The 25,028-nt window shown below is 47.7% G+C and overlaps 2 protein-coding genes and 1 pseudogene across 3 annotated transcripts in view; 2 read left to right on the forward strand and 1 right to left on the reverse strand.

Moving 5' to 3' along the window:
* Positions 1 to 23,977, reverse strand: part of LOC146181905 (uncharacterized) — an 80,097-nt pseudogene extending 56,120 nt beyond the window's left edge. The window contains exons 1-2 of the transcript XR_014700303.1: positions 23,620 to 23,977; positions 19,593 to 19,784 (exon numbers count right to left, since the gene is read on the reverse strand). The product of XR_014700303.1 is annotated as an uncharacterized LOC146181905 (transcript). The remainder of the gene's footprint in view (positions 1 to 19,592; positions 19,785 to 23,619) is intronic.
* On the forward strand, positions 13,722 to 14,903 carry LOC146181907 (uncharacterized). The gene has a single exon (XM_084575868.1). It carries the CDS (start codon positions 13,722 to 13,724, stop codon positions 14,874 to 14,876), a length of 1,155 nt encoding a protein of 384 aa, XP_084431994.1. The 3' UTR covers positions 14,877 to 14,903.
* An 81-nt stretch (positions 23,978 to 24,058) lies between the features above and the next one.
* Positions 24,059 to 24,895, forward strand: LOC146181908 (activator of basal transcription 1-like). Its single transcript, XM_084576903.1, has one exon. It carries the CDS (start codon positions 24,087 to 24,089, stop codon positions 24,855 to 24,857), a length of 771 nt encoding a protein of 256 aa, XP_084433029.1. The 5' UTR covers positions 24,059 to 24,086; the 3' UTR covers positions 24,858 to 24,895.
* Positions 24,896 to 25,028: the final 133 nt, after the last annotated feature.

The following is a 25,028-nucleotide window of genomic DNA, read 5'->3' on the forward strand; positions in this document are numbered from 1 at the left end:
AAGCTGAACAGGCTGAAGAACAAGAATGTTACTAGAAAAAAACCAAACGTGGCCCACTGAAAAGTAAAGCAGGAAAAATAACAGGTATGGACAGGGGAAATGATAACCCGATAAACAAAAAACAAACGACAAAAAGGTATCGCAGAAGCAAAAAATATTGACATGAAAAAGTAAAGAAAACTCCACCTAACAGCCACCAGCAACAATTATACTGAGTAGAGGAATTAAAAGATCAAAGAAGAAAACTAGGTACACGCAGGACAAGCAAACAGTACGGTCCCATGTCCTCATGTCAGGGGCAGGGCCGCGGCCCACCAAGACTGGCCATTTGATGCCCTCGACAACATTAGACATGTAGCAACGTAGGCCTAAGAGCCATCAGGGTGGGAGTGGGCGCGATTCACAGGTCAGAGTAATGAATAAATGCGAACAGCAATATGAATAAGTAGAGCACCAGAATGAGGGGAAAATAGTAAAAAAGGTAGGTATTGGGGGGAAACAAAGTTTGGATAGCCAGGAAGCTGCTCTCCTATATTCGTGGTGAGTGGACAGGCGCTTAGGTAATGAAGGACGTCTGCCACAGCATCACCACACAGACAGGAAGACAAAGAGCGAAGTGCAAAACGATGGAAGTATGAGGGAAAGCGGCCGTGGCCTGTGAGGAGAGCAACAAGAGAACAAGGTGAGAGACGCTGAAGCGAGGTGGTGGCAGGGGGGTTCAGAACTTGGAGCAGAAACAGCGCTGTATATCTCTAGCACGTCGAAATAACCCAAATCTTTACCAGTGACCCGGGGAAACCACGTGTCTCTGGCAAGAGACTCGAAAAAACAGGCTCTGGATGCAACCGTTAGATAGGGCACTGCAGAGTAGGATGGCCAATCGACGTCTCGATATAAGCGTTCGGACAAAGATTCAGCATTGAAAACTGCCTACATGTTCCCGGCACAGCGAAGAGGAAGCGAGAATGCGCCGGTCGTGGCTGGGAGCAGAACCGGAAACATGAGACGGGGCAAATATTGTTGCTCCACGGAGCGGTCCGGGATCCCCACCTGATTCCAATCTGCCATTGGAACAGACAGCTGTCACTCCCATTCTGCCATTGGAATGCCCCAAACGAAGCAATAAAACTTGATCCGGATCTGCCATTGGTAGCATCAATCAGCGCAGAGCATTGCGGCCAGAACCCGTGCTGGCCCTTGCAGCGGTGCTCTTGTGAGCTGTGATATAACAGCGCCACTAGTGCGCCACAGGTGGCATGCAGTCTTGAGCTTCTTGTATTTCTTCTACTAACCTCGTCTCCAGTGTCCAGAGACAGTGATCTGCGAAAAATATTTTCTTCCTCTTTCTTTGACGGAAGTGATAGCTTCGCTTGACGGCATGAAGGGATGCATGCGTGCGTAATAGACTACTTTGCGTTCCCTTAAAGGAGTATAGACACCTATTTTTGAAGCATCCGAAAGAATACCATCTCTTTTCTGGATACACAGAGATGCTCCCCAAGCAATCCCAACCTCTCACATTACCGCGAAGATGTTTTAATTTGATTTTAAATACAAGCCAGGCAAATACTCAGTTTTTCAAAACCCACTGAGAGTGACATCTCTGTGACAAAATACACGTGTAAACAACATGACGTCATCAAACTGTGTTGTAGAGTCTGCAAAGCAAATAGTAGTGACGACACAGGATAGCTTGCCGTGCACAACTTGAACGCCCCGCTTGAGTCCGGCCCTGCACAGCGACGAGAATAAATAAGCAGCGCGCATTTTTGCACGCACGAGGCGAGCCGCCTATTTCCTTGCTGGAGCCTCCGGCGTTGTTGTTGTTGCGACTGAGGGAAGGATGAAAAGGAAAGTGCACGGGCCTGCCGCTGCCGCGTGCAGATAGAGGAGAGTTCAAAGATAAGAGGAAAGAAAGAAATGAAAAGAAGCGCGTTTCTCTGACGCGCGGGTGGCGCGGGCGCCGCCGCCACCGATGCTCCGGAGCAAGCCGTTTCAGATTTTCGTTGCGCTGCGGCGGCTGCGATCGGTGGAGTGCACGGGTAGTCTTTTCTTGTCGCATTTTGCAGGAGCTTGCTCGTTTGTGTGGTATCTCGCCGCTGACGTCTCATCGACTGTGCCGATCATGGCGAGCCGTGGAAAGTACTCGGCAAAGGATTTAAAGACTAAAGTTGAAATATTGCAGGCGGTTGAGCGTGGTCTCTTAACGAAGACAGCGATTGCCGAAAAGTATGGCATCAAAAAAAGCACGTTGTCTACCTACATCAAGAACAAGGACTCTATCATCGATGCTTACCAAAAGGAGATTGAGCCCTCGCGGAAAAGACTACGGACGTCGGCTCACCTCGAGATGGAGACTGCTGTCATTACGTGGATAAAGGATGTTCGCAGCAGAAATATTCCATTAAGTGGACCCATAATTGCTGCGAAGGCAGCGGACTTCGCCAACCAAATGGGCATCAGCGACTTCAGTGCATCGGAAGGCTGGTTATCACGTTTTAAGGCCCGCCACGGGCTGACGTTTAAGAACGTCTGCGGAGAGGCAGCCGCAGTCGACAAAGAAACCTGCGAAAATTGGGTCTCAGGTGAATTGAAGGAATATCTTGCCGATTACCCGCTCAGCGATGTTTTCAATGCTGATGAAACCGCACTTTATTTTAAGTTGCTCCCAAACAAGACTGTGAGCTATAAAGGTGATACGTGCTCGAGCGGAAAGCGCAGCAAGGAAAGAGTTACCGTGCTAGTGTGCGCGAATGTGATGGGCACGGAACGGTGCCGCTTGCTCGTGATAGGCAAAGCAGCGAAGCCTCGTTGCTTTAAAGGCGTGAAGACTCTTCCTGTTGAGTACACTTCTAACAAGAAGTCGTGGATGACGCGAGCAATCTTCACGGACTGGTTGCGCACACTAGACAGAAAGTTCGCGGCACAGAATAGAAATATTCTTTTGTTCGTCGACAACTGTTCGGCGCATTGTGACATCAATGGACTGAAGGCGATCCGTCTGGCATTTTTGCCAAAAAACACTACTGCTGTGCTGCAGCCTATGGACCTCGGGATTATTAAAAATCTAAAAAGGTGGGATGAGTACCCCCTCTATTAGGAAATCATAGGGCAAAATTGTATCTTTTGGATGGCATTTATGTCGGGAAGCAGTACAAACAGTACTGTGGGTTCTGGACCCCTTACTCAACCAGTTGTGGTGGTGGTTGACACCACGTAAAACAAAACCAAAACAAACATGATGGAAAACACAAAGACTGACCACAAGCTAGATGAAAACCAGGGCCTGCCACTGCAACTGGCCCAAGCATATTGGAAGCAGAGCCTACCACAGGCCATGGACCTCAGCGCGGGGGAACCCCCGACGCTTGACCAAATGGCCGCTCAGCGCGTACAGGCCACCTCCGTACAGGCGCCACCTCCTAGAACGGATTCTTGTATGCATGGAAAGCGGGAAGCCGTATGATGTCAACCTGCTCGGAGCTTGCCACATGCTGGCAACATCGTGGAACGCCGTCAAGGCAGACACTATCGCCAACTGTTTCCGCAAGTGTGGCTTCAGTGAAACCACAGAAGCCTGCTGCACAGCCGACTTAGATGTTCAAGTGGATCAAGATGATGGCTCCATCGTGCTGGACCCTGCCTACGCTGTTTTATCGGAGGGTGTGGACTTCAAGAGCTTTGTCGACGTAGACAACGGTGTGGAGACAACGGGGCCTTTAACTGACGCCGAGATTATCGAGGCTGCGTCCAGTCAGCAGCACGGCTCACGCGCGGCGAGCACGCCTGACAGCGACGACGAGTCCGACAAAGAGGACGATCCGTTGCCTCCTCCGAGCGCATGTGAAGCAGCATCGGGACTCGATCTGGCTGCGCGCTATTTCTCCACCGATGAGAATTCGGATGCTGCGCTGAAGATGTTGGGCAAGTTGCAGACAATGCTTCTCGAGTCGCGGCGAAGAAAGCGCAAACAAATGCAAATCACCGATTATTTTTCATGTTGATATGCTTCGATCATTATTCTTTTGTTAATAAACATGTTTTTGAAGCATAAATAGTGTCATATTTCATCATTAAGCCTGACGCTCACGTGGGTACATTTATCATTAGTTCCAGGCGCATAAATTGATTGGATATCTTTATTTCCTTTGGTGTTTGGACTCGCATGATTTTAATACCCGCAATCGCCGACCTCAAAGAGTAGTAGTGCGTATTCCTTGATAACGATCCCAGATATGGCTATTTTGGCTTCGGCCCTAGCAGCCAAATGCAGTGGCCATCTTTTTTTTTTTTTTTTGCCGCCCGCTCGTTAATTCAAACTCCGCTTAATTCGAACAATTTTTCAGTCCCCCACGAGTTCGAATTAACGAGCTTTTACTGTACTTCACCTGGCATTGATTCTGCGGTCAGCATGTTTTTCAAGTGCAAAACTTGGGTATATACTTGGCGCGCGTGCGTGGAAACACCGATCGGATTCCCAAAAAGGGGAAGCAGAATTTCCTCTTTTCATTTTATGCCAGACTCGTACAACTTGAACCTGTTGTACATATGGAGACTGCCTGCTATACTCGGGCCCCAACAGCATGCCTACACAAGTGCAAAGCTTCCGGCAAAGGCGCCTTCCACTGGCGCGCTGGGAGACGAACTGCGCCGTTCCCCGCCTGCCCCAGACACCGCCAGGCCTAGCTGGTTTCACACTGAAGCGGCAGCGGACAGCGTTTCCGAACGAGCTAACACTATAATAAATGTTTTCGCGCCGCTTTACTGGAAAGCCCATCTCATAATAAAATATTTTCTTGATTTGCACGACGCCTTCAGCAGCGGAGCTAGCAGACACCAGGCGCGTCGCACCGGGCAGCAGCAGCAAAGTGACTGCGGGGAAAAAAAGCTCGCTTGTATCGCTGTAATAACTTCTACCAGCACCTAAGTATTAGGCAAGCAATCCTGCCAAATTAATCGTTATTGATGGTCATTTGTACAATGAGTTTTAGCGAATAAACAGCGATATGCGATAGATTATAGCTTGGAACCGATCGCGGCGGCCACGGCTTTACATGCCCAGATTGCCTTGACAGCTCCAGATGGCGCCACATGCTTGGACAGAGAATTCCTGTCCACGATCGTGCGGGTATATGCGAACAACACAGTGACAGTCCACTTCGGAGATGTGCTATCTGCATCACTCTCCGTTGCCAAGGGTCTCCGCCAAGGCTGTCCTATGTAACCACTGATATACCTACTTTATGTGTCCAGGCTGGAGCAGGCACTAATAGAATCATGCCTTGGCTTCCGATTGCTGTTCACCACCTGCGGAATCGATAAAAATCGTCGTCTACCGGAGCTGGCCTTCGCAGATGACTTGGTCATCATGGCAGAATCGCCGGTGGAGGTGCAGGTCATGCTGAACATTTGCAACATGCAAATTGTCTCCATTGGACTGAAATTCAGCACAAAAATGATGACCATCGCCCGCTTTGCAGAAAACACCACACAGGAAGCAGAGCTGAGGCTTGGGGAAGAGGGGCTGACAGTGCTCACGGAGTACAATTACCTCGGGGTGAAACTCGGCTCGACTAATGGCAAAATCTGCAGCCTCCAGGAAGAATCGGCATGAAAGGCAGCCACGCGCGCCCATTCAATCTCCACCGACGTTGCCTATGGGGCAGTAATAGATTTGTCATGGTGTAAGACCTGTGGAAACTCGTTAATGTCCCCGGGCTCACGTTTGCAAATGCGGTGGTTTGCCTTTCGGCGACAACGCGAAACTTGCTGGAGAGGCGGCAACATGAAGTGGGGCAAATAGCACTGGGCTGCCATGGTAAGGTTGCAAATGAGGCGGTACAAGGGGACCTGGGGTGGTCCAGTTTCGAGGCCCGGAAGGCTGCGAGCAAGTTGGGCTACCATGGTCGCCTCATTTTCATGGCACCGGAGCGCTGGGTGTGCCGAGTGTTTGGATATTTGTCCATCACTTGCATCAGAACGAGCTGGACAGCTCACATCTACCAGTTCGAGAAAAAGTTCGAGTTTGTCAAGGACCCCATAGCGGCAGAAATGGCTGGAAAGTGGGCTGCTGAAATGCGGGAGCGGGTTGCGAAGGCCGAACACTTACAATGGTGTGCAAGAATGGAGGGCAAGGCCACCCTGACTCTCTACCGGAATTACGAGCAGAACATAGCCCAGGACCATCTATACGATAACAGCGTCGGCAGTGCTCTGCTCTTTGAAGCAAGAGCAGGAGCCCTCAAAACGCTCACCCACCGTTTGCTGGTACGACAAGACTATTACGTGCATATTGTGTTAGCTGTGCGGTGCCGAATACGAGATGATGGAACACTTAGTGCTGCAGTGCGCATACCTCAAAACATAGCTCCCAGAGGGCGCCACACTCACGCAGGTGCTTGCTTTTGACACCCCTGACTGTCCTCCGGGAGGTGGGGCGAGTGTCGCAATTAAAGCTCCCTTCGTACAGGTACAGAGAACTAGAATATTTTTCAGTGAAGCGAGCGGAGGGGGCAGCACCTTGCTATGCGCCTTATTGAGAGTGTCTTCTGAAGCGGCGGCGCTTTTGTTGACCACTCTTGAAGGTGGCCGGTCAGAGCACGCCCTACGGCGCTTCAGTTGTGCGCTGGCTTTTCATTCAGTGTGGTTGCATTGCACGAGTGTTTTGATGCGAGTGCATTAACTTCTAGCAACAATGAGTGCAAAGCAACGGCTCAACCACTGCTACGCCCCAGGGTGCAGCACAGGATACGCAAGAATAAAACATGCGCGAAAGTTGTCGCTATTCCAGGTGCCTGCTGATCCTGAGCGCAGATCCACGTGGAAGAGGAACCTCATAAGAATGAAGTCCTTGATTGCTCTGATGACTGGCAAGTATACAGCTGAAGCCCTTAGGCCTGCTTCTGATGGTGTGAAGTTAATAAAGGAAACCCTAGGTTTCCTGGACACCTGGGAGCGCCACACTGATAAAAAAAAATTGAGTGAATCTACCGCGGAAGGCCTAAGAGTCACACTAACAAGTACTCTTGAGCTCCTTCAGTACTTGCACGACCAAGTTGGCTACAGCTACCTGTTGACATCATGACTGAGCCATGAAAAAGTGGAGGACTTCTTTGGATTGATCAGGCTTTCATCTGACTGCAACTCCCATCCAACACCACAACAGTTTGTTATCACTTAGTAAATTCGATTTTCCAGTCTCTGACTACTTGCTGACAGAGCGGAAGCAGGGGCTTCCGCTCTGACAGGAAGCAGCATGATGGTCACATGACCTTGCAAGCTCCTTCCAACATTTGCTTTCAACGGACGATCATGTCACCGGACTCTGTTCTTTCGCAGTAACGTCACACGCATGTTTATCTTTTGGCGTGTGCGTAACACTAAAAATAGATAACAGAAGCACCAGTCAATTGGTGATTTTTGCAAACGGAGCGTGATATGCCTGAATGCGAAGCGTTTTACAGAACCCTGAGCAGAGTTGGTTTGCCGTTGCTACTAGCAAGTTCCTCCAAGGACCCAGCTCGCTGCATTTGAAAGCTAACGAAAGCGTTTGAAAAGTCATTTGGAATAATCGTTAGCTGCTTTAGTACACAGCGGTTCGCTTGCAACGCTTTCAGACCTGCACGTTGAAAAGATAGCGAAACAATTGTGAAGAACTTGGCAGCACGAAATAAAACCAGTGTTCGGGGCTCTGGATGCTTCCAGCTGTAGAGAACATAAGACATGAAAGCGAAGATGCAAAGCTGGAGCTTGTGTCATTATTTAGCGCATGATATCGTCTGCAGGAACACGAAAAGTACTCGGAATGCGCTCGGAGTCTAACTCAATATGGACGCCGACTCAGGAGCCTTACTTGTAGGCGGGGCTTCTGGGCTGCCCGAGGAAAAACGAACGCCGGACAGCTGTCAGCAAGTAGTCCCAGACAGTCCGGGAATGATAATCGAATGTACCCACTATTCACTGCCTCTCTAATTACAACTTGGCATACAGCATTGCAGGTGGAAATGCAGAGAGCGATATATTAAGTTCTTTTCTTGACGCCGGGGACAAAGAGGAAACTGCAAGGTAGCAACTGATCGAGAAAGTGAAGGTTTGCTCCGAAAAAGAGGGACCGTCGGCTTCATGTGGCAGTGCAGCTATGCAACATGACTATAACGTCCAAAGAAGTGACTCAAGGTTGATCTATCACATATCTGTGTACGTGGCGAAAAAGTGCATGCAACCGACCAAATGTCCTGCATGTATCGATTGCCTCTTATTGCCAGCAGAGCAAGGGCGCCGCATGCATGCTGCAGAATTCGTTAAGCATATTGACGAAGGAGGCTTAGTCTACCCCTCAGTTGAACTGTTCCGTTTCATCACCAGGCTGAAGGACATTTTTACTAATTGCTTTAGTGCGCGCAAAGTTCATTCTGAAAGTGTCATGGACATCTTACACATGATCAACTCTGCTGCTCCTTTAAATGTGGGATGCAATGCATATGCTGAGAGTATCACTCCTCGCATAGTGAGTTTTTATGTTACTATGCGGCTTCATTTTTTTGTCAAAGGACTGAACAAGTCAAACATGCTGTCGAAGCAAAAGGCAGTGCAGCACCTCAAGCTAAGCAGATTGATTAGCTGTATTTGCACACTGTTTGCTTTGTGCATAGGAGCTTTCAAGCTGACTTGAGTGAAAATTACAAACACCTGCCTTAAAATCGTATGAAGCAGTGTTTCGGCTGTTTTTTTGCGTGAATCGCTTTTATGGTGTATACCATATGTGTTGACTGAAGTGCACTCTCATATCAACACGGAATCATTAGTTTTACACACCTAATATTCTGTGAATTTCTGCCTAGGTTGATAATGAAAGCGGCATATGTATATTTTAATCGCGTATATCCCGTGAGAAATGGTCCCATGAATAACTGTTACTTTGCGAAATTTAGTGTCTCGAAATATGTCGAAACTGCGACAGTTTGTAATACTTAGCTCAAAAAAAAGAAAAAAAAAAAACGTTTACAGTGCGCTCAATAGCCTTCGTCTGTTATTGCTTGCTATGGCGGGATCGACGTTGTACACTCAACTCAGTAAACATCCGTGCATGTCAAATATCTTCAAATATTAAAGATAAATAGCAAGCGCAAAACAAAAAGCGCAGCTACATAACGAAGCACACTTTCCAGTCTCGTGCGCTGGCATCAGACGCTGCGGAGGCGAGCCAAGCGTTCAAGAGCGATCGATCGCAGTGCCGCCGCTGCAAGGGACACGGCGTGCGTCAGGTTGAGAGGCGCGGTCACGCCACTGGAAAATATTCTAGTTCACTGTAGTACAGGCGTCCAAAAGGAGACTCAGAATAGTGGATGGCAGTGCGCAAGCCATAGAAATTACCCAGTTTTGTATGTAATATGTGTTGCTGTTTTCGATTGTACTTTGTATTGTTTATTTTTTTTCTTTACGACTGCGGTGCCAACACGGCGTCCGCCCGATATGAAGGGTAATGTCAATAAAGCATTATCACCATCAGCGGCATGCAAACCTGGTGCTTCGAGGCCAATCTGCGCGTGAGCAGGTGTGAGCAATGGAGCTATCGGGAGCCCTGCACGCAGCACACCACGGTAGCTGCTGATCACTGAAGAATCTGAAGGATATCTGAAGGACAGCTAAAGGATCTACGACGTTCGAGAAAAGTCTCCTTCCCCGCGCGACAGAGCGCGCAGCTTTGTACGCGTCGGCGTCACCCTCTTTCTCAATACCTGGCGATGACGGCGATTCATCACTCCGGAAGATGCCAGCTGTCTCTATAACGTCCAACGGCATTTGACCACGCGCAGCTCGACGGGAGGAAAAGGGAATGCTTTAACAAGCGAAGCTAAGTGTCTGTGCGCACTAGCCTTGGTGTGTCTTAACAGATGGACGCGGCGCGCCCTATTTAAGGAGGGCGCGGCACTTTGTGTTAGTCAGTCAGTCAGTCAGTCAGTGATTGTGGCATGTTCGCTAGTGCTTCAGCTGGACTCCCGGGGATCACCCGCTGTTGGCAAGCCCACGGACCTGCGAGGGAGCGGCGCTCGTCTTGCATGGCGGCCACATCGTGACTCTCGAGGCGTCGGACTGCAACAGTGCCCGGTCAACAATGTGGTGTTTATGTGACTCTCTCGTGTATTTATGTGTATTGTAAGCCTCTGTGTTATTGAATACCTCTTTGGTTGCATGCTTAGCATTGTTTTCTGTGAACCTCTCATCTGTACACTTTAAGTGATCGTGTGTATTCCTCTGTATCGTCTCTTGCTGTGTATAAAGTGAGTTTTGTTTGTTACTTCTGACTCCGACCCTTACTATGGCTTGAACCAGCGAAAGCTGGGCACCAAATGGCCACCCCCTTCTGTCACAAAACAGCGGAGCCTCGTTGCCTTAAAGGCCTAAGACTCTCCCTGTTGAGTACACTTGGAACAAAAAGTTGAGGATGACATGAGCAATCTTCACGAACTGACTGCGGACACTAGACAGAAAGTTTGTCAACAACTGCTCAGCACATTGTGACGTCGACGGACTGAAGGCGATCCATCTGGCATTTTTGCCAGAAAACAGAACACACAACTGCTGTACTGCAGCCTATAGACCTCGAGATTGTTAAAAATCTCAAGACACTACCGGCGCCACCTCCTAGAGCGAATTCTTGTGTGTATGGAATGTGGGAAGACAAGCGCACGACATCAACCTACTCGGAACTTGCCACATGCTGGCAACATCGTGATGTTTGGGCACATACACTGGAGACAGGAACAATCCCAGAAACAGCAACTAAAGCAGCCCAGCGAGACTGAGCTACAAGAGATAGCTAAACACTTAGAGGTATGAGTGTAGTTCTTAGACTCTTACGAAGCCATAACAGGCGAGATGAGGGATGAGCTTAAGGCACACAGTGGATAGACGAAAAGCCATCGCAAGGCAGAAGCTTGGTGGAGCCCAGAGGTGGCGAGGCCATACGCAGGCATAAAGCGTCCAGTAGCACACACCACCAGTAGTCAAGAGGCAGGACAAGGAGACAGTTGCCATTGCGTGGGACATATACCGGACCCGGAAGCTGGAGGCAGCAGAGTCGGTCCAGCTGCGCATCTACAATTTTTATCGCAATATGATGGAAGAGCTGAGAGCAGAGCGTCGGCAGGCGCCTGAGCGTTTTTGGCGGTGGGAAAAGGAAACAAAGCAGACCCAGAGCCCAGCAGCATTGAAAGCAGCCCCAGGGGTCAAGTCTGTTACAGTGCCAGCACGTGTCCCTATACTGGAGAAGTGGTGGTACACTATGCAGGAGATGCGAGGCGACACTCAGCTCGAACAAAGAGAGGAGAGGAGCGAGCCTGATCAGCAGCCAACAAAACAACTCGTGGCAGACCTTCGTGAACCACCTACAGATCGAGAATGGGAACGAGCAATGAATAGGGTGGAAGTCAAGACCACAATGGGGTGTGATGGCATGCCCATGAGCCTGACTGGGCCCAAAGCACAGTCAAGGATAAAAGAGTGTGTTGCAAACGTGCTAGTTTATGCACAAATCCTGGAAGCACGGAGGAAAATAAGAATCAAGCCTCTATATAAGAGGACCTGGGACAAAGCGTGCTTGGAAAACTACAGACCAATAGCAGTGAAATATAATTCAGAGCATAAAGCATGCCAAAGGCAGTATATCGGAATCGGATCATTGCTCAGAAAATACTTGCATTTATACAGCTTCTTAAAGTGGAAGCAAAACAGTGAATACAATAATGAACAAAAACCAAGTTTTTTTCCTACAATCATCATAGATAATATAGTACCACCACTGAATGAAATGAAAACAACTGGTGAAGATGCTTAGTCCACCTAAGGAACTGCACAAAAATATAAAAAAATCCCAACCATTACAAGTTCAAAGTCTGCAGAATGACCCGTAGTGCCACATCTGCAACATAGTTAGCCTGTCATTTTATTAGTAAATCCCTCTCCTCCGAGGCCTGTGCAGTGGCATCAGTCCTCGCAACAGTTCAATAGGCGCTGGAACTTTCCCCGTTGCGTAGGAGCCGTTGATGGGAAACACATACAGATTACAGCACCACCAAATTAGGGAAGCCACTACCACAACTATAAGGTAGTTCTTTCACAGCAACTTGGCATGGTAATGAACTAGATCAGATGTCATATGTGCACAAAGTCTGGTCATGCATATCTGTTTTGCTTTTACTAGAGGACATTCTATATTGTGCTCATGGTCGTTGTCGACGTACGTTACAAGTTCCTCATGGTTGATGTCAGTGCACCGGGGCGGCATAGCGACGGTGGGATCTTCAAACCATGCACCTTTGGGAAGAGACTAAACAATGCCTCTGTGATTCTACCAGCAGCAGCATGCCTTCCAAAAAGCCAGAAGGTCGCGCCGCATGTCTTTGTCAGGGACAAGGCTTTCCAGTTGAGGCTCGATTTCCTGTGCCTCTACTCCAGCAAGACCATGCAACCAAGCAGGAGGGTGTTCAACTACTGCCTGAGCAGGCAAAAGAGATACTCTGATGCATTGTGCAGCAATAAAGGTAAAGGGAGCAAAATCTGATATTTTTCACCTGTATTAAGTTGTCTGCAGCATTTCTGCCAGGATCCAAAAATAATGCCGGGATCTAAAAATCAGACATTTTTGTCTATATTGAGTAATCTGCAGTCGTTCATGTGTGTATTCACCACATGCAGCGCATCTTTCCAAATGAATAGAAAGATGTTCATCTGCACTGCAGACAATATTATTTAAAGTTCCATGGTTAAACCATAACTATTAGCTTTAACACAAGCCTCTTCCACAGCAGGCAGAAGGCAATAACGTCCTGTGTCTTCTGTAAAGCCTGGACGCACACAATTGACATCACAGAATGACCGACTAGAAAAGGGCATCGACCAAAAGTTTACCGCTGACCGTTTTGGTTGACTCTGCCACTTTGCAATATGAGTGTTCAAAAAGGTAATTAATTGTTGCTGAAATCATCATCCCTTCTGCTGTGACACCAATGCTGAAGTCTGTCACTCCACATATATGGTACATTACTGAAAGTTCCGAGTATAGTGTACTAGAATAGGGGTAGTGGAACGAGGGCAGGTGCCGTCAGACAGCGCGCGTGAAGCGAAAATCCCAGAAGACTAGCTGCTGCACAGCGGCGCTGCTGCTACTTTTGCGCTGCACGTGGGATGTGACTGTCCGTGGAGTGGCTTTTCGTTCGGTGGTTTTGTGGTTCCTGTGACCGTGCTTTTAGCCGGAGTTTGCATCGCCGGGTGTCGATGACGTTCGTAGCCAGGGCGAGGCTTACGGTACCGGCGGCTAGCGCGACGCAGTGCTTGAACCCTTCGGTCCTTCGGCTGGAGCTGTGCTAGGCCTATTGCTGTTGCGGTGGTGACAAGGTCGTGTGGTGCCATCTGTGAGTCAGATGGCTACTACACCCTGATAAAGCTGTTCACCAAGACTTCAAGAGGTGGCGCTGCTGGTGGCGAGGGAATTTGCCAGCGACGTCGTCCGAAGCTAAGTGCGCTTTTATATTTATTGTTTAGCTTTGAAAGTGCATCCTCCTGCATGCGTTAAAGCACTAATTTCAAATCATAGGACCAGGGAAAGCGGAGGTAACCGATTTTCCCTAGGTAGGTGGACGGGCTGCCTATGGGTCGTAAAGTTAAGGAAGACATGGGGCGAGGAGCTGGTGCAATGTGACGAGTGCAGGCGCTGGTGCTACATGGATGAAACTGGTTTTGAAAGCGTAGATGACGCGGGGGAGACTAGTTTCTCGTTCAAGTTGTGCGTTAGGTTTAAGGAGACCATTCTGAGGCTGCAGGGTGAATGGGCCGTAAAGATTCAGGAGCTCGGGAGGGACCTGAAGGTTGAGAGGGAGAAAAGGATGGCGCTGAAGGCACAAGCAGTAGAGCTGGTTAGGATGGAAGGGGCAAAGACCGACCAGCTAGAGGAGATAGGGTCTCAGCTCAGGGAAGAACAAAAAAAGCGAGCCGAGCTGGAAGGTCAAGTGAAGGCGCTTATGGCGCGGGCAGCTAAAGACCCCGGGTCGGAGCAAGGTCAGGGGGTGGATGAGACCAGCGTGAAGTCCCCTCAGGGTGAAGGAGATGGAAAGGAGGCGGCCAGAGAAAATCACCCGGTGGCGGTGGAGTCGCAAGAGGCAGCTACACGATGCTACAGTGAAGTAGCAAAACAGTTCGCAGGAGGACTAGCGACAAGCCCGGAATCGCGCGAGAAAGGTGAAACGCCGCTATCACAAGAGAACCAACGAGAGCGAACCGGGCGGCAGTTGGCGCAAGCTGGAGATGAAAGGCTAGATCGTAGGAGAGTTCTGGTGGTGGGGGACTCAAATGTAGCAAAGTTTGAGGAGACTGTCCTAGCAACAGTGAAGGGTGACAGGCGTTTGAAGGTGGAGGCCCAATCGGGGAAAGGTATGGTTGAAGCGATGACCAAAGCCCAGGAGGTAGTAGGGAACAACAAGGATGTAGAAACCCAGGTCATCATCCATGCTGGACTCAATGATGTCTTGAAGGGGATGAGCCGGAATCTCGGGAGGCAGTTAGAAGTAGGTATAAATAGCATAAAGGAGGCCTCTGAGAAAGTACACGTGACTGTATGCACAATCCCGGAAGTAGAAGGGCAGTCCAGCAGAACAGAGGGGAGAGTAGTCGAGGCCAACCGGGTCATTAGGAGCCTAAGCCGACGACTTGGGTACACCACAATGGAGGTTAACCGGGATGTGTTTGAGGTCGGCCTCCACCCGTTTGCACGAGAAGGCATCCACAACAGCCGGGCAACCGGTAGGAGGGTAGGAGGCAGGATAGGCCGCCAGGCAACAGCTTTTTTAGGAGGGCCCAGGGCCCTGAAGCCACCAGTGTAAACAAAGGCGACCAAGAGGACGAACATAGACTAGGGAAACAGAAGCCATAGGAGAAGCAACAGGCATAAGCGCAAGAGCCAGATTAATTCAGACATAGGGTATATTAACATGCAAGGAGGCAGGAATAGGCTAAAATGGGAGGAAATAGAAGAGCAGCTTAGGCAGGAGAAGTTAATGGTTTATGGATTTGTGGAGACGCATCTTCGGGATATGGAGCAACCACCCTGTAACCCTGATTATGCATGGGAATACTGTAACAGAACAGAGGGCAGCAGAAAGGGAGGGGGAATTGGGGCATTCATCCATAAAAGTACAAATTGGCAAAGAGTCAAACAGGAATGTAAGGAACATTTATGGCTAAAAGGAAAAGCGGCAGGGGAGCAAACACTCCTTGGCTTTGTATACCTGTGGACAGGAGCAACTGCCAAAGAGGAAAACAAAAAAATGGTAGAATGTATAGCAGGTGACATTAATGAGCTAGGAAAAGGATGCGAAATAATTATAGTAGGGGACATGAATGCTCATATAGAAGATATAGTTGGATACACAGACTCGACAGGTACCATGCTGCTGGATATGTGTGAAAGACACGACTTAGTTGTCTGTAACAGTACTGAGAAGTGCGACGGGGTCATAACGTGGGAGGTACGGAGTCTGCATTTGACAATAGATTATGTGATAATGTCACACAGGATGTACGATAGGCTAAGGGTCATGAACATAGATGAACATGGTGTCAGGAGTCTAGGCAGTGATCATAAACGTATCAAGACGAGTTTTGGAATAAAAACTAATTCAGGAATGAAACATGATGACCAGCCAGATGGGATCTTTTACTCAGAGCAGCAAATAGAAACAGCAAGCACCCAAATTGAAGCAGTAATCTCTAAGGATAATAAAGCAGAGTGGACATACACAAAGTTAATGGGACTGTTTGGGCTAGAGTTGGCTAAGGTGCGAGTCAAAAAAAAAAAGGACAAGATGATAACCAAAGAGCTGGTGGGATGGGAAGGTGAAGAAGGCCATAGAGAAACGTCAGGAAGCCTCCAAGGAACACAGGTATTCTAAGCATAGGGGAGACCCAGAAGCAGACGTTGAGAGAAAATGAGATAAATACATAAAATGTAGAAGGGAGGCATCCTACTTAATCAATAAGAAAATTAGAAGACAAGGGTCCCAGTGGCTGTCAGAAGTAAACAAAAGGGATAAAAATGCAGCTAAGAAATTCTGGCAACATCTGAATTCCCTTAGTAATAAGACTCCGAGCGCCTCGAGAAGGAAACTTCAAGGTGTTTCGTCAGTTTTGTTCCGCTGGTACCGCCGCACGTTCTCCCGAGTTCCGCGCATAGTTCTGCCATTTTGCGAAGACTTTCGTAGGCCTCGCTCAGTGCGTGCTACTTTTGTCACTGTGCTCTCGGTGCTGCTTCGCCATGGGGCGATACGCAAGCTACACCGCTGCCTTTAAGCTAAAAGCTGTCGAGTACGCTTTGGAGCACGGCAACCGCGCTGCCAGCAGACACTTCGGAGTCAACGAGTTTTGTGTCCACTACTGGAGACGGCAGCACGACAAGCTCAAGGCAACCAGCAAGACTCGGCGTGCCTTCCGTGGTCCGAAGACGGGAAAGTTTCCTGGGGTTGAAACTGCACTCCTGGACTACATTAAGGCTCTACGGGCGGATGGTTGCGCCGTGTCAATAGAGCTGATGCGGAACCAGGCACGCGTAATTGCAAGGAAAGAAGGCATCTCGGCGCAAGATTTCCGGGCAAGAAACGGGTGGGCCACGCGGTTCATGCGGCGCAATGGACTTTCGCTCAGGAGGCGGACGACGCTTTGCCAGCGGCTACCTGCAGCCTATGAAGACAAGATTGTGGACTTCCATCGCTTCGTGATACGAATTCGGCAGGAAATAAACTTCTTGCTCTCCCAGATCGGAAACGCGGACCAAACGCCCCTCAATTTTGATATGCCGAGCAGCACTACAGTGGTGCAGACAGGTGCGCGGTCTGTGCACATAAGGACGACTGGTGCCGAAAAACAACGATGCACGGTCATGCTAGGCGTGACTGCGGACGGGCGGAAGCTGCCACCATATGTGATTTTTAAGCGGAAAACCCTGCCAAAAGGAAAGCTGCCCTCCGGAATACACGTGCGGGTGCAAGAGAAAGGTTGGATGACGGCAGAATTGATGATCGACTGGTTGAAGACAGTGTGGGCACGGCGACCGGGAGCACTTCTTTGTCCGTCGCTTCTCGTTCTTGATAGCTTCCGCTGTCACCTCATGGACTCTGTTCGCGCGAAGTTGACGGAATTGCGTACGGACATCGCAGTAATACCAGGTGGCCTCACATCGATGCTGCAGCCTCTGGACGTGTCTTTGAACAAGCCGTTCAAAGATAACGTTCGGAGGCTGTATGCAGAATGGATGGCCGAAGGCCAACACGCTCTTACGCCGGGTGGCAAGATAAAGAGGCCATCTGTGGAGCTGCTGTGCAGCTGGGTAGCAGATGCATGGAGCATGATTGGCGCTGACATGGTCGTGAAGAGTTTCAAGAAAACTGGCATTTCCAACGCCCTGGACGCGACAGAAGACCACTTGGTGTGGGACGAAGATGAAGAGGGTGAAGCTGAGGAAGCCGACGAAGCAGCGACCAGCGATAGCGATGGCAATGTCGACGTGGACTCCGCGGACTCTGAGTGATGGTGATGTTGCGGGCGGCCAGCCTTCGCAAATAAAGTGTTTCTGCAGCTAGTGTTTGTCGTCTCTGTGGTTTTATTACAAACGTAAGTCCTGCTTGCAATTGAAGTTTTGGTTAAATTTACAATAGCTGGCTTGAAAACCCCGGTTCACAGCCTATTTACACTTGCTTTCAGCACTCCAAAGCATTGTTCAAAAATTTTCGCCGCGTAATTATCACACCCCCTAACTTCGCACCGATTTTCTGCGAAAAAAAGTGCGAGGATTATGCGAGTAAATACGGTATATACAGTGTGTGGTAAAGGATCCTTCTTTTCACGATGTCTCCCCATAGTCCTATTCGCAAGTGCAGTTTCGCTAGCGAAGAACTGTGGGGCAAAAAAAAGAACATCACAAAAATAGCACAGAGTCCGCTTCACAAATTACATTTGGTGAGCCTGCCAGAACGCGTTTGTGCGGGAGTGCAGACGACCCAGGTGAAAGGCACAGCAGCGCCACCTAGGTGTATCTGGGAGTATTGCTTCACAGTGGCTCCGGTCCTTGGCCCGCTACCCCTATTCTAGTACACTATAGTTCCGAGGCTTGAGTGAAACAATTCTTTTAGCGACTGTTATCTGGCAACATATCTGCTAGAAGTACCCCACATAAGTAGTATTTATAAACAGATTTAGTGCTTATTTTTACTCGCACCTTTCAACAGAAAATCTCTATTGAGAGACAAATCTTGAGAAGAATAAATAAATATAATAGAGCTACGCTTGCTGAAAAAAAAAAAAAATTGTATTAGGGAAAAAAAAAGCAGTGCAAAAAACAGGGACAACAGAGAATAACAGAAAAACATTGAATTCAGAACTAACATCCCTAGTATGAAGGCATTCCAGCACTATGTGTTATTCTCTGGTGTCTCTGATTTTTCCACTTGTTTTTTCCACAATAAGAAAATAAAAACCTCTAAAAAGCAGTACGCTTAATCAGAATCAGTGTCCTCTACCATTCTCTCACCATAAGCATAAGAGGAGATATTGACACAGTAATTCTAATTTACAGAAATCATTAAATCATTATTCTAAAATGCAAATTGGAAGGGTATAGTCTGCTTGTAATTGTTTTATATTGTTATACAGACATGCATGGAATATAACAAACTGTACGAGTGTTACAGTGAGATAAAGGAGGAAAAAAAGCCAAGGCCTGCAATACTTATAGCTGATGGTGAGCTCTGCAAGTTGTGCTCATGTACTTCGCCATAATTGGCACCACAATATTCGCGTTTCTTATTCCACTTATTCTCTTGCATGGCATTTTTGTTTAGACAGAAAACCCACCACTTAAGTACAACAGGAAGTCAATAATGTTGACTTCACAGTGCAGCTAACACCAGTGAAGCACTTTTCTGCTACCTATGCGCTATCTTTGTTCAATATAAATTGGTTGACTTATGGGGTTTAACTTCCCAAAAGCAATTCAGATGCCTTGTTAAATATAGAGTAAGATTACATATCTGGACACTATTCTAATGCAAGTGAAACAGCTTGACCACCAAATACATGGTCATTAGTTATGTGAGCATATATGTCTACTCTGTGCACACCTTGCTATCTTGAGTAACACCTAAAATGACAATGTGCAAATACATTAATCATTACAGATAATCTTCCGATCTGTCAGAGCCATTGGTGTCATTCCGGTAATATGCCCTGATAAGCAATGCTTGAAAGAATATGTAGTAACACTAATAAAGTAAATAAAACAATCACAGGCAACATACATAGAAGTATTAAAAGTTTGGGGCCTCAATGTTTATCTTGGTAACGAGAAAAGCTGCCTAGACTTCATGTGCCTCGGCAGCACCAGAACACAATGGGTGCTCCATCTGTACAGCAGAATTCTATTAACTGGAAAACTAACTGCATCCACCTGAAAAGGATACACAGACACACATACACACATAAAATAATGCAGTTTCAGAAAAAATAACTTCCACACTTTTCTTTCATTGCTGCAGATGTATTCTGCTCACCAACTGACGCAGTTTCAGTATGTGCTTGCACAGCTCTCGTCCTCTAGCATACTTGCACGGCAAAGTCACATCGTTGAGGTACCAAGGCAGCTTCGCCAGATGCCTCATCAGTATCACCATCCTGGGAGCTGGGGTCCATGTTTCTGCGACAGCCTTCAAGTCCATTGCACGGCTGCGAACTTCCTGGACTAGCTGCTTTAAAAACAGAAGGCAAAGAGACAACACCAACAATCTGTTAATAAGCCAGTATACATGTAAGTAGTATGTGCACTGCCAAAGACACCAAAGAGGCAACACCAACAATATATTAACTAAGCCAGTATACGTATAAGTAGTACAAACTGCCAAAGATGACCGATAAAGAGAATCTAGGGTAGTGTACTGAAACATACATATCACATTTAAGGTGAAAGCCTTTCTAGGCTTATGAAACGAAATCTCGTTCGCGAGATGTGCATCAGATCTGTGCACTCATGTGTCCCTTAGTCATCCTAATGAAGTCATTAGAAAAAAAAAAAATTCTCCACCAGAAATTGAACCTCTGTCCCTCGGATTCTCAGCTGAGCACTTTAACCAACCACGCCACGACCCCAAGATGGTCAAACATACATCCTAATTCTCTCTATCTACCGTGAGGATGATAGTAGCGATGATAATAACACTGCAGTTAGTGACAATGACAATTATGACAGTAGCAATGATAATGATAATGCTGCATTTAGTTGATAGTGATAATGACAGCAAACATGATGCATTGTGTGTAGCAGCTTCCAATCTCAGATGTTTTTTTTTTTTTTTTTTTAGGTGAACACAAAAAAGCGCGTGGGCACAATGTCCACAAAAAGATAGCAATAAATTTAATTATGCACAGCTGCAAAAAAATCTTATTTTGTAATGCACCACGAGTGGTTCCCCGCCCATCAGAATTCGGCTTCGTCGCTGCATCAGCATGAGCACGCGGTATCTAACGGAATTGCTATTATTTATTTGCCAGCTCTGTACTGATACACCACGGCCACTACAAAAGGAAGTGAAAAAAGTTCATCTGAGCCTTTGTCGCGAGAGCTACACTACGCTCCCCAGCCGAGCATTTCGCCGTGTGTAAGACGGGCCTCTAGTGTGCATGCATGGAAACCGAAGAGGAGAGCTGCACTGCACATGACATCAGAGCTCACCGCCACCGTAGCCGCATGCAGTCTCCACTGCCAACGCAGCAGAGATGCCCAAACAACGAAAAGAATGTTTTGCCAAGCAGAGAAGTCATGATACAGAGCAGCCTAGACACCTGAACAAAAACAAGAACGCCTTGCCAAGCAGAGACACCAAGATGCACAGCGCAACAATAATAATAATAATAAATTGGTTCACAGGAAAGGAAAGGTGCAGCATCTGTCACGCTTGTTCTGTGGGCACCTAAACTGCGTTGTACTGGCAGGGAAAAAGGTGTGAGAGAAAGTGGAAAGAGAGAAAGAGAAGCCGTAGTGGAGGGCTAAGGAGTAATTTCGACCACTTGGCCTTAACATTCACCGACATCGCACAGCACACAGGCGTCTCTCCGGTTTGCCTCCATCGACACGCAGCCGCCGGCAGAGCGTAAAAAGTGGCGCATAGCAGCAGCAAAGAGAGAATGAGCGTAAGGAGGAGAAGAGAGCAGCGGAGATGCTCGACCAGAGAGAGGAACGGCTTGCCAAACGGTGATGCCAGACTATTGCTGTTGTCCTCATAAAAATGGCGCATACCCACTAGGGGGATTGGCCATGTCCAGGCGGTGATTACAGATTTTAAGATTCCTTTCTGCAGAACTGCAATTAGAAACTTGACGAAATCTGGTTCACTCACAGTGATGGTTGAGGATAGCTGAAATATAAATTTTGTATAAAAAATAATAAAAAAAAATGAAAAATAAAAATGCTGATAATAAATCAATAAGGAATACATAATTAGGAATAACAAAAGGAATATTACGAGTTATGATGAAAAACGTTTTGATTCTAGAAGAGAATTTTGCACGGCAAAGTATACATTTCCATCGGTACATCCCAGCACAGAAACTCCAAGAGACAAAACAACCGCTGACCACAAGTGCAAGCTAAGTTTCTGTAACGGCATTTCTAATAACTGCCTTCTTATTGATGTATATCAGCGACAAATGAGGAAAAAACGTCTTACTGTTTCTGGCTCATCACAATATTAGCACCTAGCAAAAATTTCAAGACCAGGCCTGTGAAGATAAAAATGTAGCTGAGGAACACGACAACGAAGTCGCATGAAGGCAACCTCAAGTTTGCGAGACTGCCACGGTTTACTTCTCCAAGGGAATAAAACCTGTAGTATGCCGTTTATCAAGGGTGAAGGTAGTAATTTGGCATTGCGTGGATAAAGGTCATCGACGGTTATATTCACAAATGATGTGAGTGATCTATCCGGATTAACTTCGGACATTAGCACATTTAGTGGTCCCACCAAAGACTCTACTAAACAAATTTGAGGAGACTGAAAGCAAGGCCACCTTGCACCAAAGAATTCCCCTGGATGAGTCAGGAACTTGGTTGCATGCCGCTCTGAATCGCATAATTTTAAGAATGCTTGGTCCGTCAGAATCCGAAACCTCGAGGTAAGGAATGGTAACCGTGCTTCAAGTTATAAAACATTGTTGGATACAAACTCAGGCAGCCCCAAACAAAGACAAAGAGCTTCTCTCTTTAAGAGTAAGAGAGGACGGAGTTTATATACAGCAGCTCCAGAAAACAGTACATAACCAAATTCTACAATTTCGCGAATATACATTTTATAAATCATCAAAAGAGCATGTCTGCGCATACTGCAGCAATGGCTGCGCAGCTCACGAAGCATTTCAACAGCCCTGACACCTTTCGCTGTAACTTGCTCTATACGAGTCTGCCAAGAGAGGGGTCATATCTAACACTGAGGTACTTTATAATTCACCTGTGGTATCATGTTATGCTGGTAAGTTTGTGAGATGTTCACTTACTGGGCTTGACTTGAAATGGGGAAAACTAGCAATGCACACTTCTGTACATTAAGGCTTAAATGGATATCCGTTAACCCTTGGTCAACACCCTGTAAAGGAAAATAAGTCACCCGCTGCTGCAAATAAAGCTATGTCATCAGCATACACACATTTAGATACATCAGGAGTGATCGCGGCATAAAACTGAGTACAAGATTGAAAAGAGCCCAGGAGAGAGAACCGCACCTTGAGGCACTCCTCGGGTTTGTTTGAATTTGGACGAGGTTACCCCACGTCGACAGCAGTAACCGAGCATAATAGAGAGACCATAGCCGCTGGGGTTGGGCCTATGGAAGAGTTCAGTCAACGGGAACCAACAGAAGAGGGCCTGAAGGCACGTCGTGACTGATCACTCCATTCGAGTTTCCGAAAGCATATCTGCGACACGGACCATACTTGCCCGGACATTTGAAGCAGATTGTGAACAACTGTTTGGACACGTGTAGTGCGTGCGAGAGACTGTGGCACCGAATGGACTTGACACCGGTGATCCAATGTGAGACTTTGCACTCTGCCAAATCAAAATACTGTATAAAAAAAAAATGAGACCGCTGCATAGTACTTTACAGATCATCAGGCAGTCTTCGTCTCTGTCAATCAAAATGAATAAAACATGTCTGATCAATGTCTCTCATTGCTAAACGTAAACAACAAGCTCAGCCAGGGAAACGTACTGCCTCTCGCTACGTATATTCTGGCATAGCTGACCTATGCCACTACCATATTTTTTTTTCTTGTTTTTCAAACCTCACCATGGCCTTCTCCTCTTGACGGCCGCACCTCATTCAGCTGGCGGCTTCGATAGGCGGTTGTACTCAAATAACGTAGGTACAGAGTGCCTGTTGAACGAAGGCTTAGCGAGTTCAGACGACTTTCAGAGCCCACGCCCGTTGTCACCATTGAAGAATTTGTGCGCCCCACAGTACAACAAAAGCTCCCGCAACCCATCACTCTGCAAATTGATACCGCACACAGCCCACGCTGAGATGATCTTACCGCGAAATACGTGCACGTGCCGCAAAACAAACTTCTTCTTCTTGGATCTTCGGGATATTCTTCGGATACCGGACGCGGGTTATGCCGGCCTAATGTCGCGGCGGCACTCTTGGCCTCCGGGGGAAACCCATTCGCAGAACTCTGCGGACCAAGCATGGGACCACCGTGCATGGGACATGAATGGGACCAAGCAAGTTCTTTCCCTGCTCCATGGACCAAGCAAACGATTTACGCCTAGAGTCACTAAATTCGTAGCGCCGCCCTAGCAAACTTATTGTGACATCACAAGCAAAAACCTTTAAAAAAAATCAAGTTTGTTCACATTTTTATCAAAAACTAATTAATATAGATGAGTTTAGCGCAGAATTTTTGACTAGGAATGAAAAACTGAGAGGCTTCATGCTTCAGACAGGGGCTACCTACCCTACCTACGTCTAGTAGCTGCAACGTTGCCATAGTTTCCAAAGATGGCGGAGGAAGCAAACGACGCTGCTCGCGACGACGAAGAGCGTTGCGCTCTCGCTGCATCGAACGACGCGGCTTCAGACGATCCTGGTTCAGCATGCGGCAGCGATGGAACAGGGAAGAAAAAGACGGACAAGGTGAAGAAGCAGAAGACTCCAGGCGTTGTGTACTTAAGCTACATCCCTCCCAAAATGAATGTAAAGACCGTGCGTAGCATGCTCTCAAAGTTCGGCGAAGTGGGGCGCATATTTCTGCAACCCGAGAAAGAGCACGGCAGACCTAGGAACTTCGTTGAAGGATGGGTCGAATTCATGGACAAAAAAGTGGCCAAGCGTGTCGCTGCCACCTTGAACGGTGTCCAAGTGGGTGGCAAACGGCGCGCCGAGTATTATCACAGCTTGTGGAGCATCAAGTACCTGCATCGGTTCCGGTGGACGCATTTGAACGAGAGGCTTGCGTACGAGAAAGCGGTGAGGGACCAACGGCTACGCACGGAAATAGCGCAGGCAAAGCGTGAGTCCAACTACTACATATCGGCAGTTCAGAAGAGCAAGCGCATACGGCGCGAAGAGAAGGAAGGTGGCGACAGCGCAGGTTCTCGGCCATCAATTGACGTCAGGCAGCGTGCCACCGACGACGAGGTCATCGCAAAGCGAATGAAGAAAAACGCCGAGGAAAGTTTAAAGACGGGCGCCGATCTGAGCCTGCTGAAGAACATTTTCATTAGTGGTGTGGCTGGTTCGGACGGTTCAGAAAATGAGCTTGACACGTGACGTTGTTTGTGACCTAAATACAAGTATCATGCTCGAAAGGTTGTCTGTCTCGTATGCTGCTCTGGTTGCTTAGTGTTCTCGCTTCATCGTAAGTTGTTACCGATCCACGCTACAAAAGAATCTCAGTGTAGTCCGTGTAGTGTAGGTGGTGTAGGGTCGTTGTAGACTAGC

This window comes from Amblyomma maculatum, chromosome 8 (assembly GCF_055883805.1).
Source record: "Amblyomma maculatum isolate TAMU_Amacu chromosome 8, ASM5588380v1, whole genome shotgun sequence".
Taxonomy (NCBI): domain Eukaryota; kingdom Metazoa; phylum Arthropoda; class Arachnida; order Ixodida; family Ixodidae; genus Amblyomma; species Amblyomma maculatum.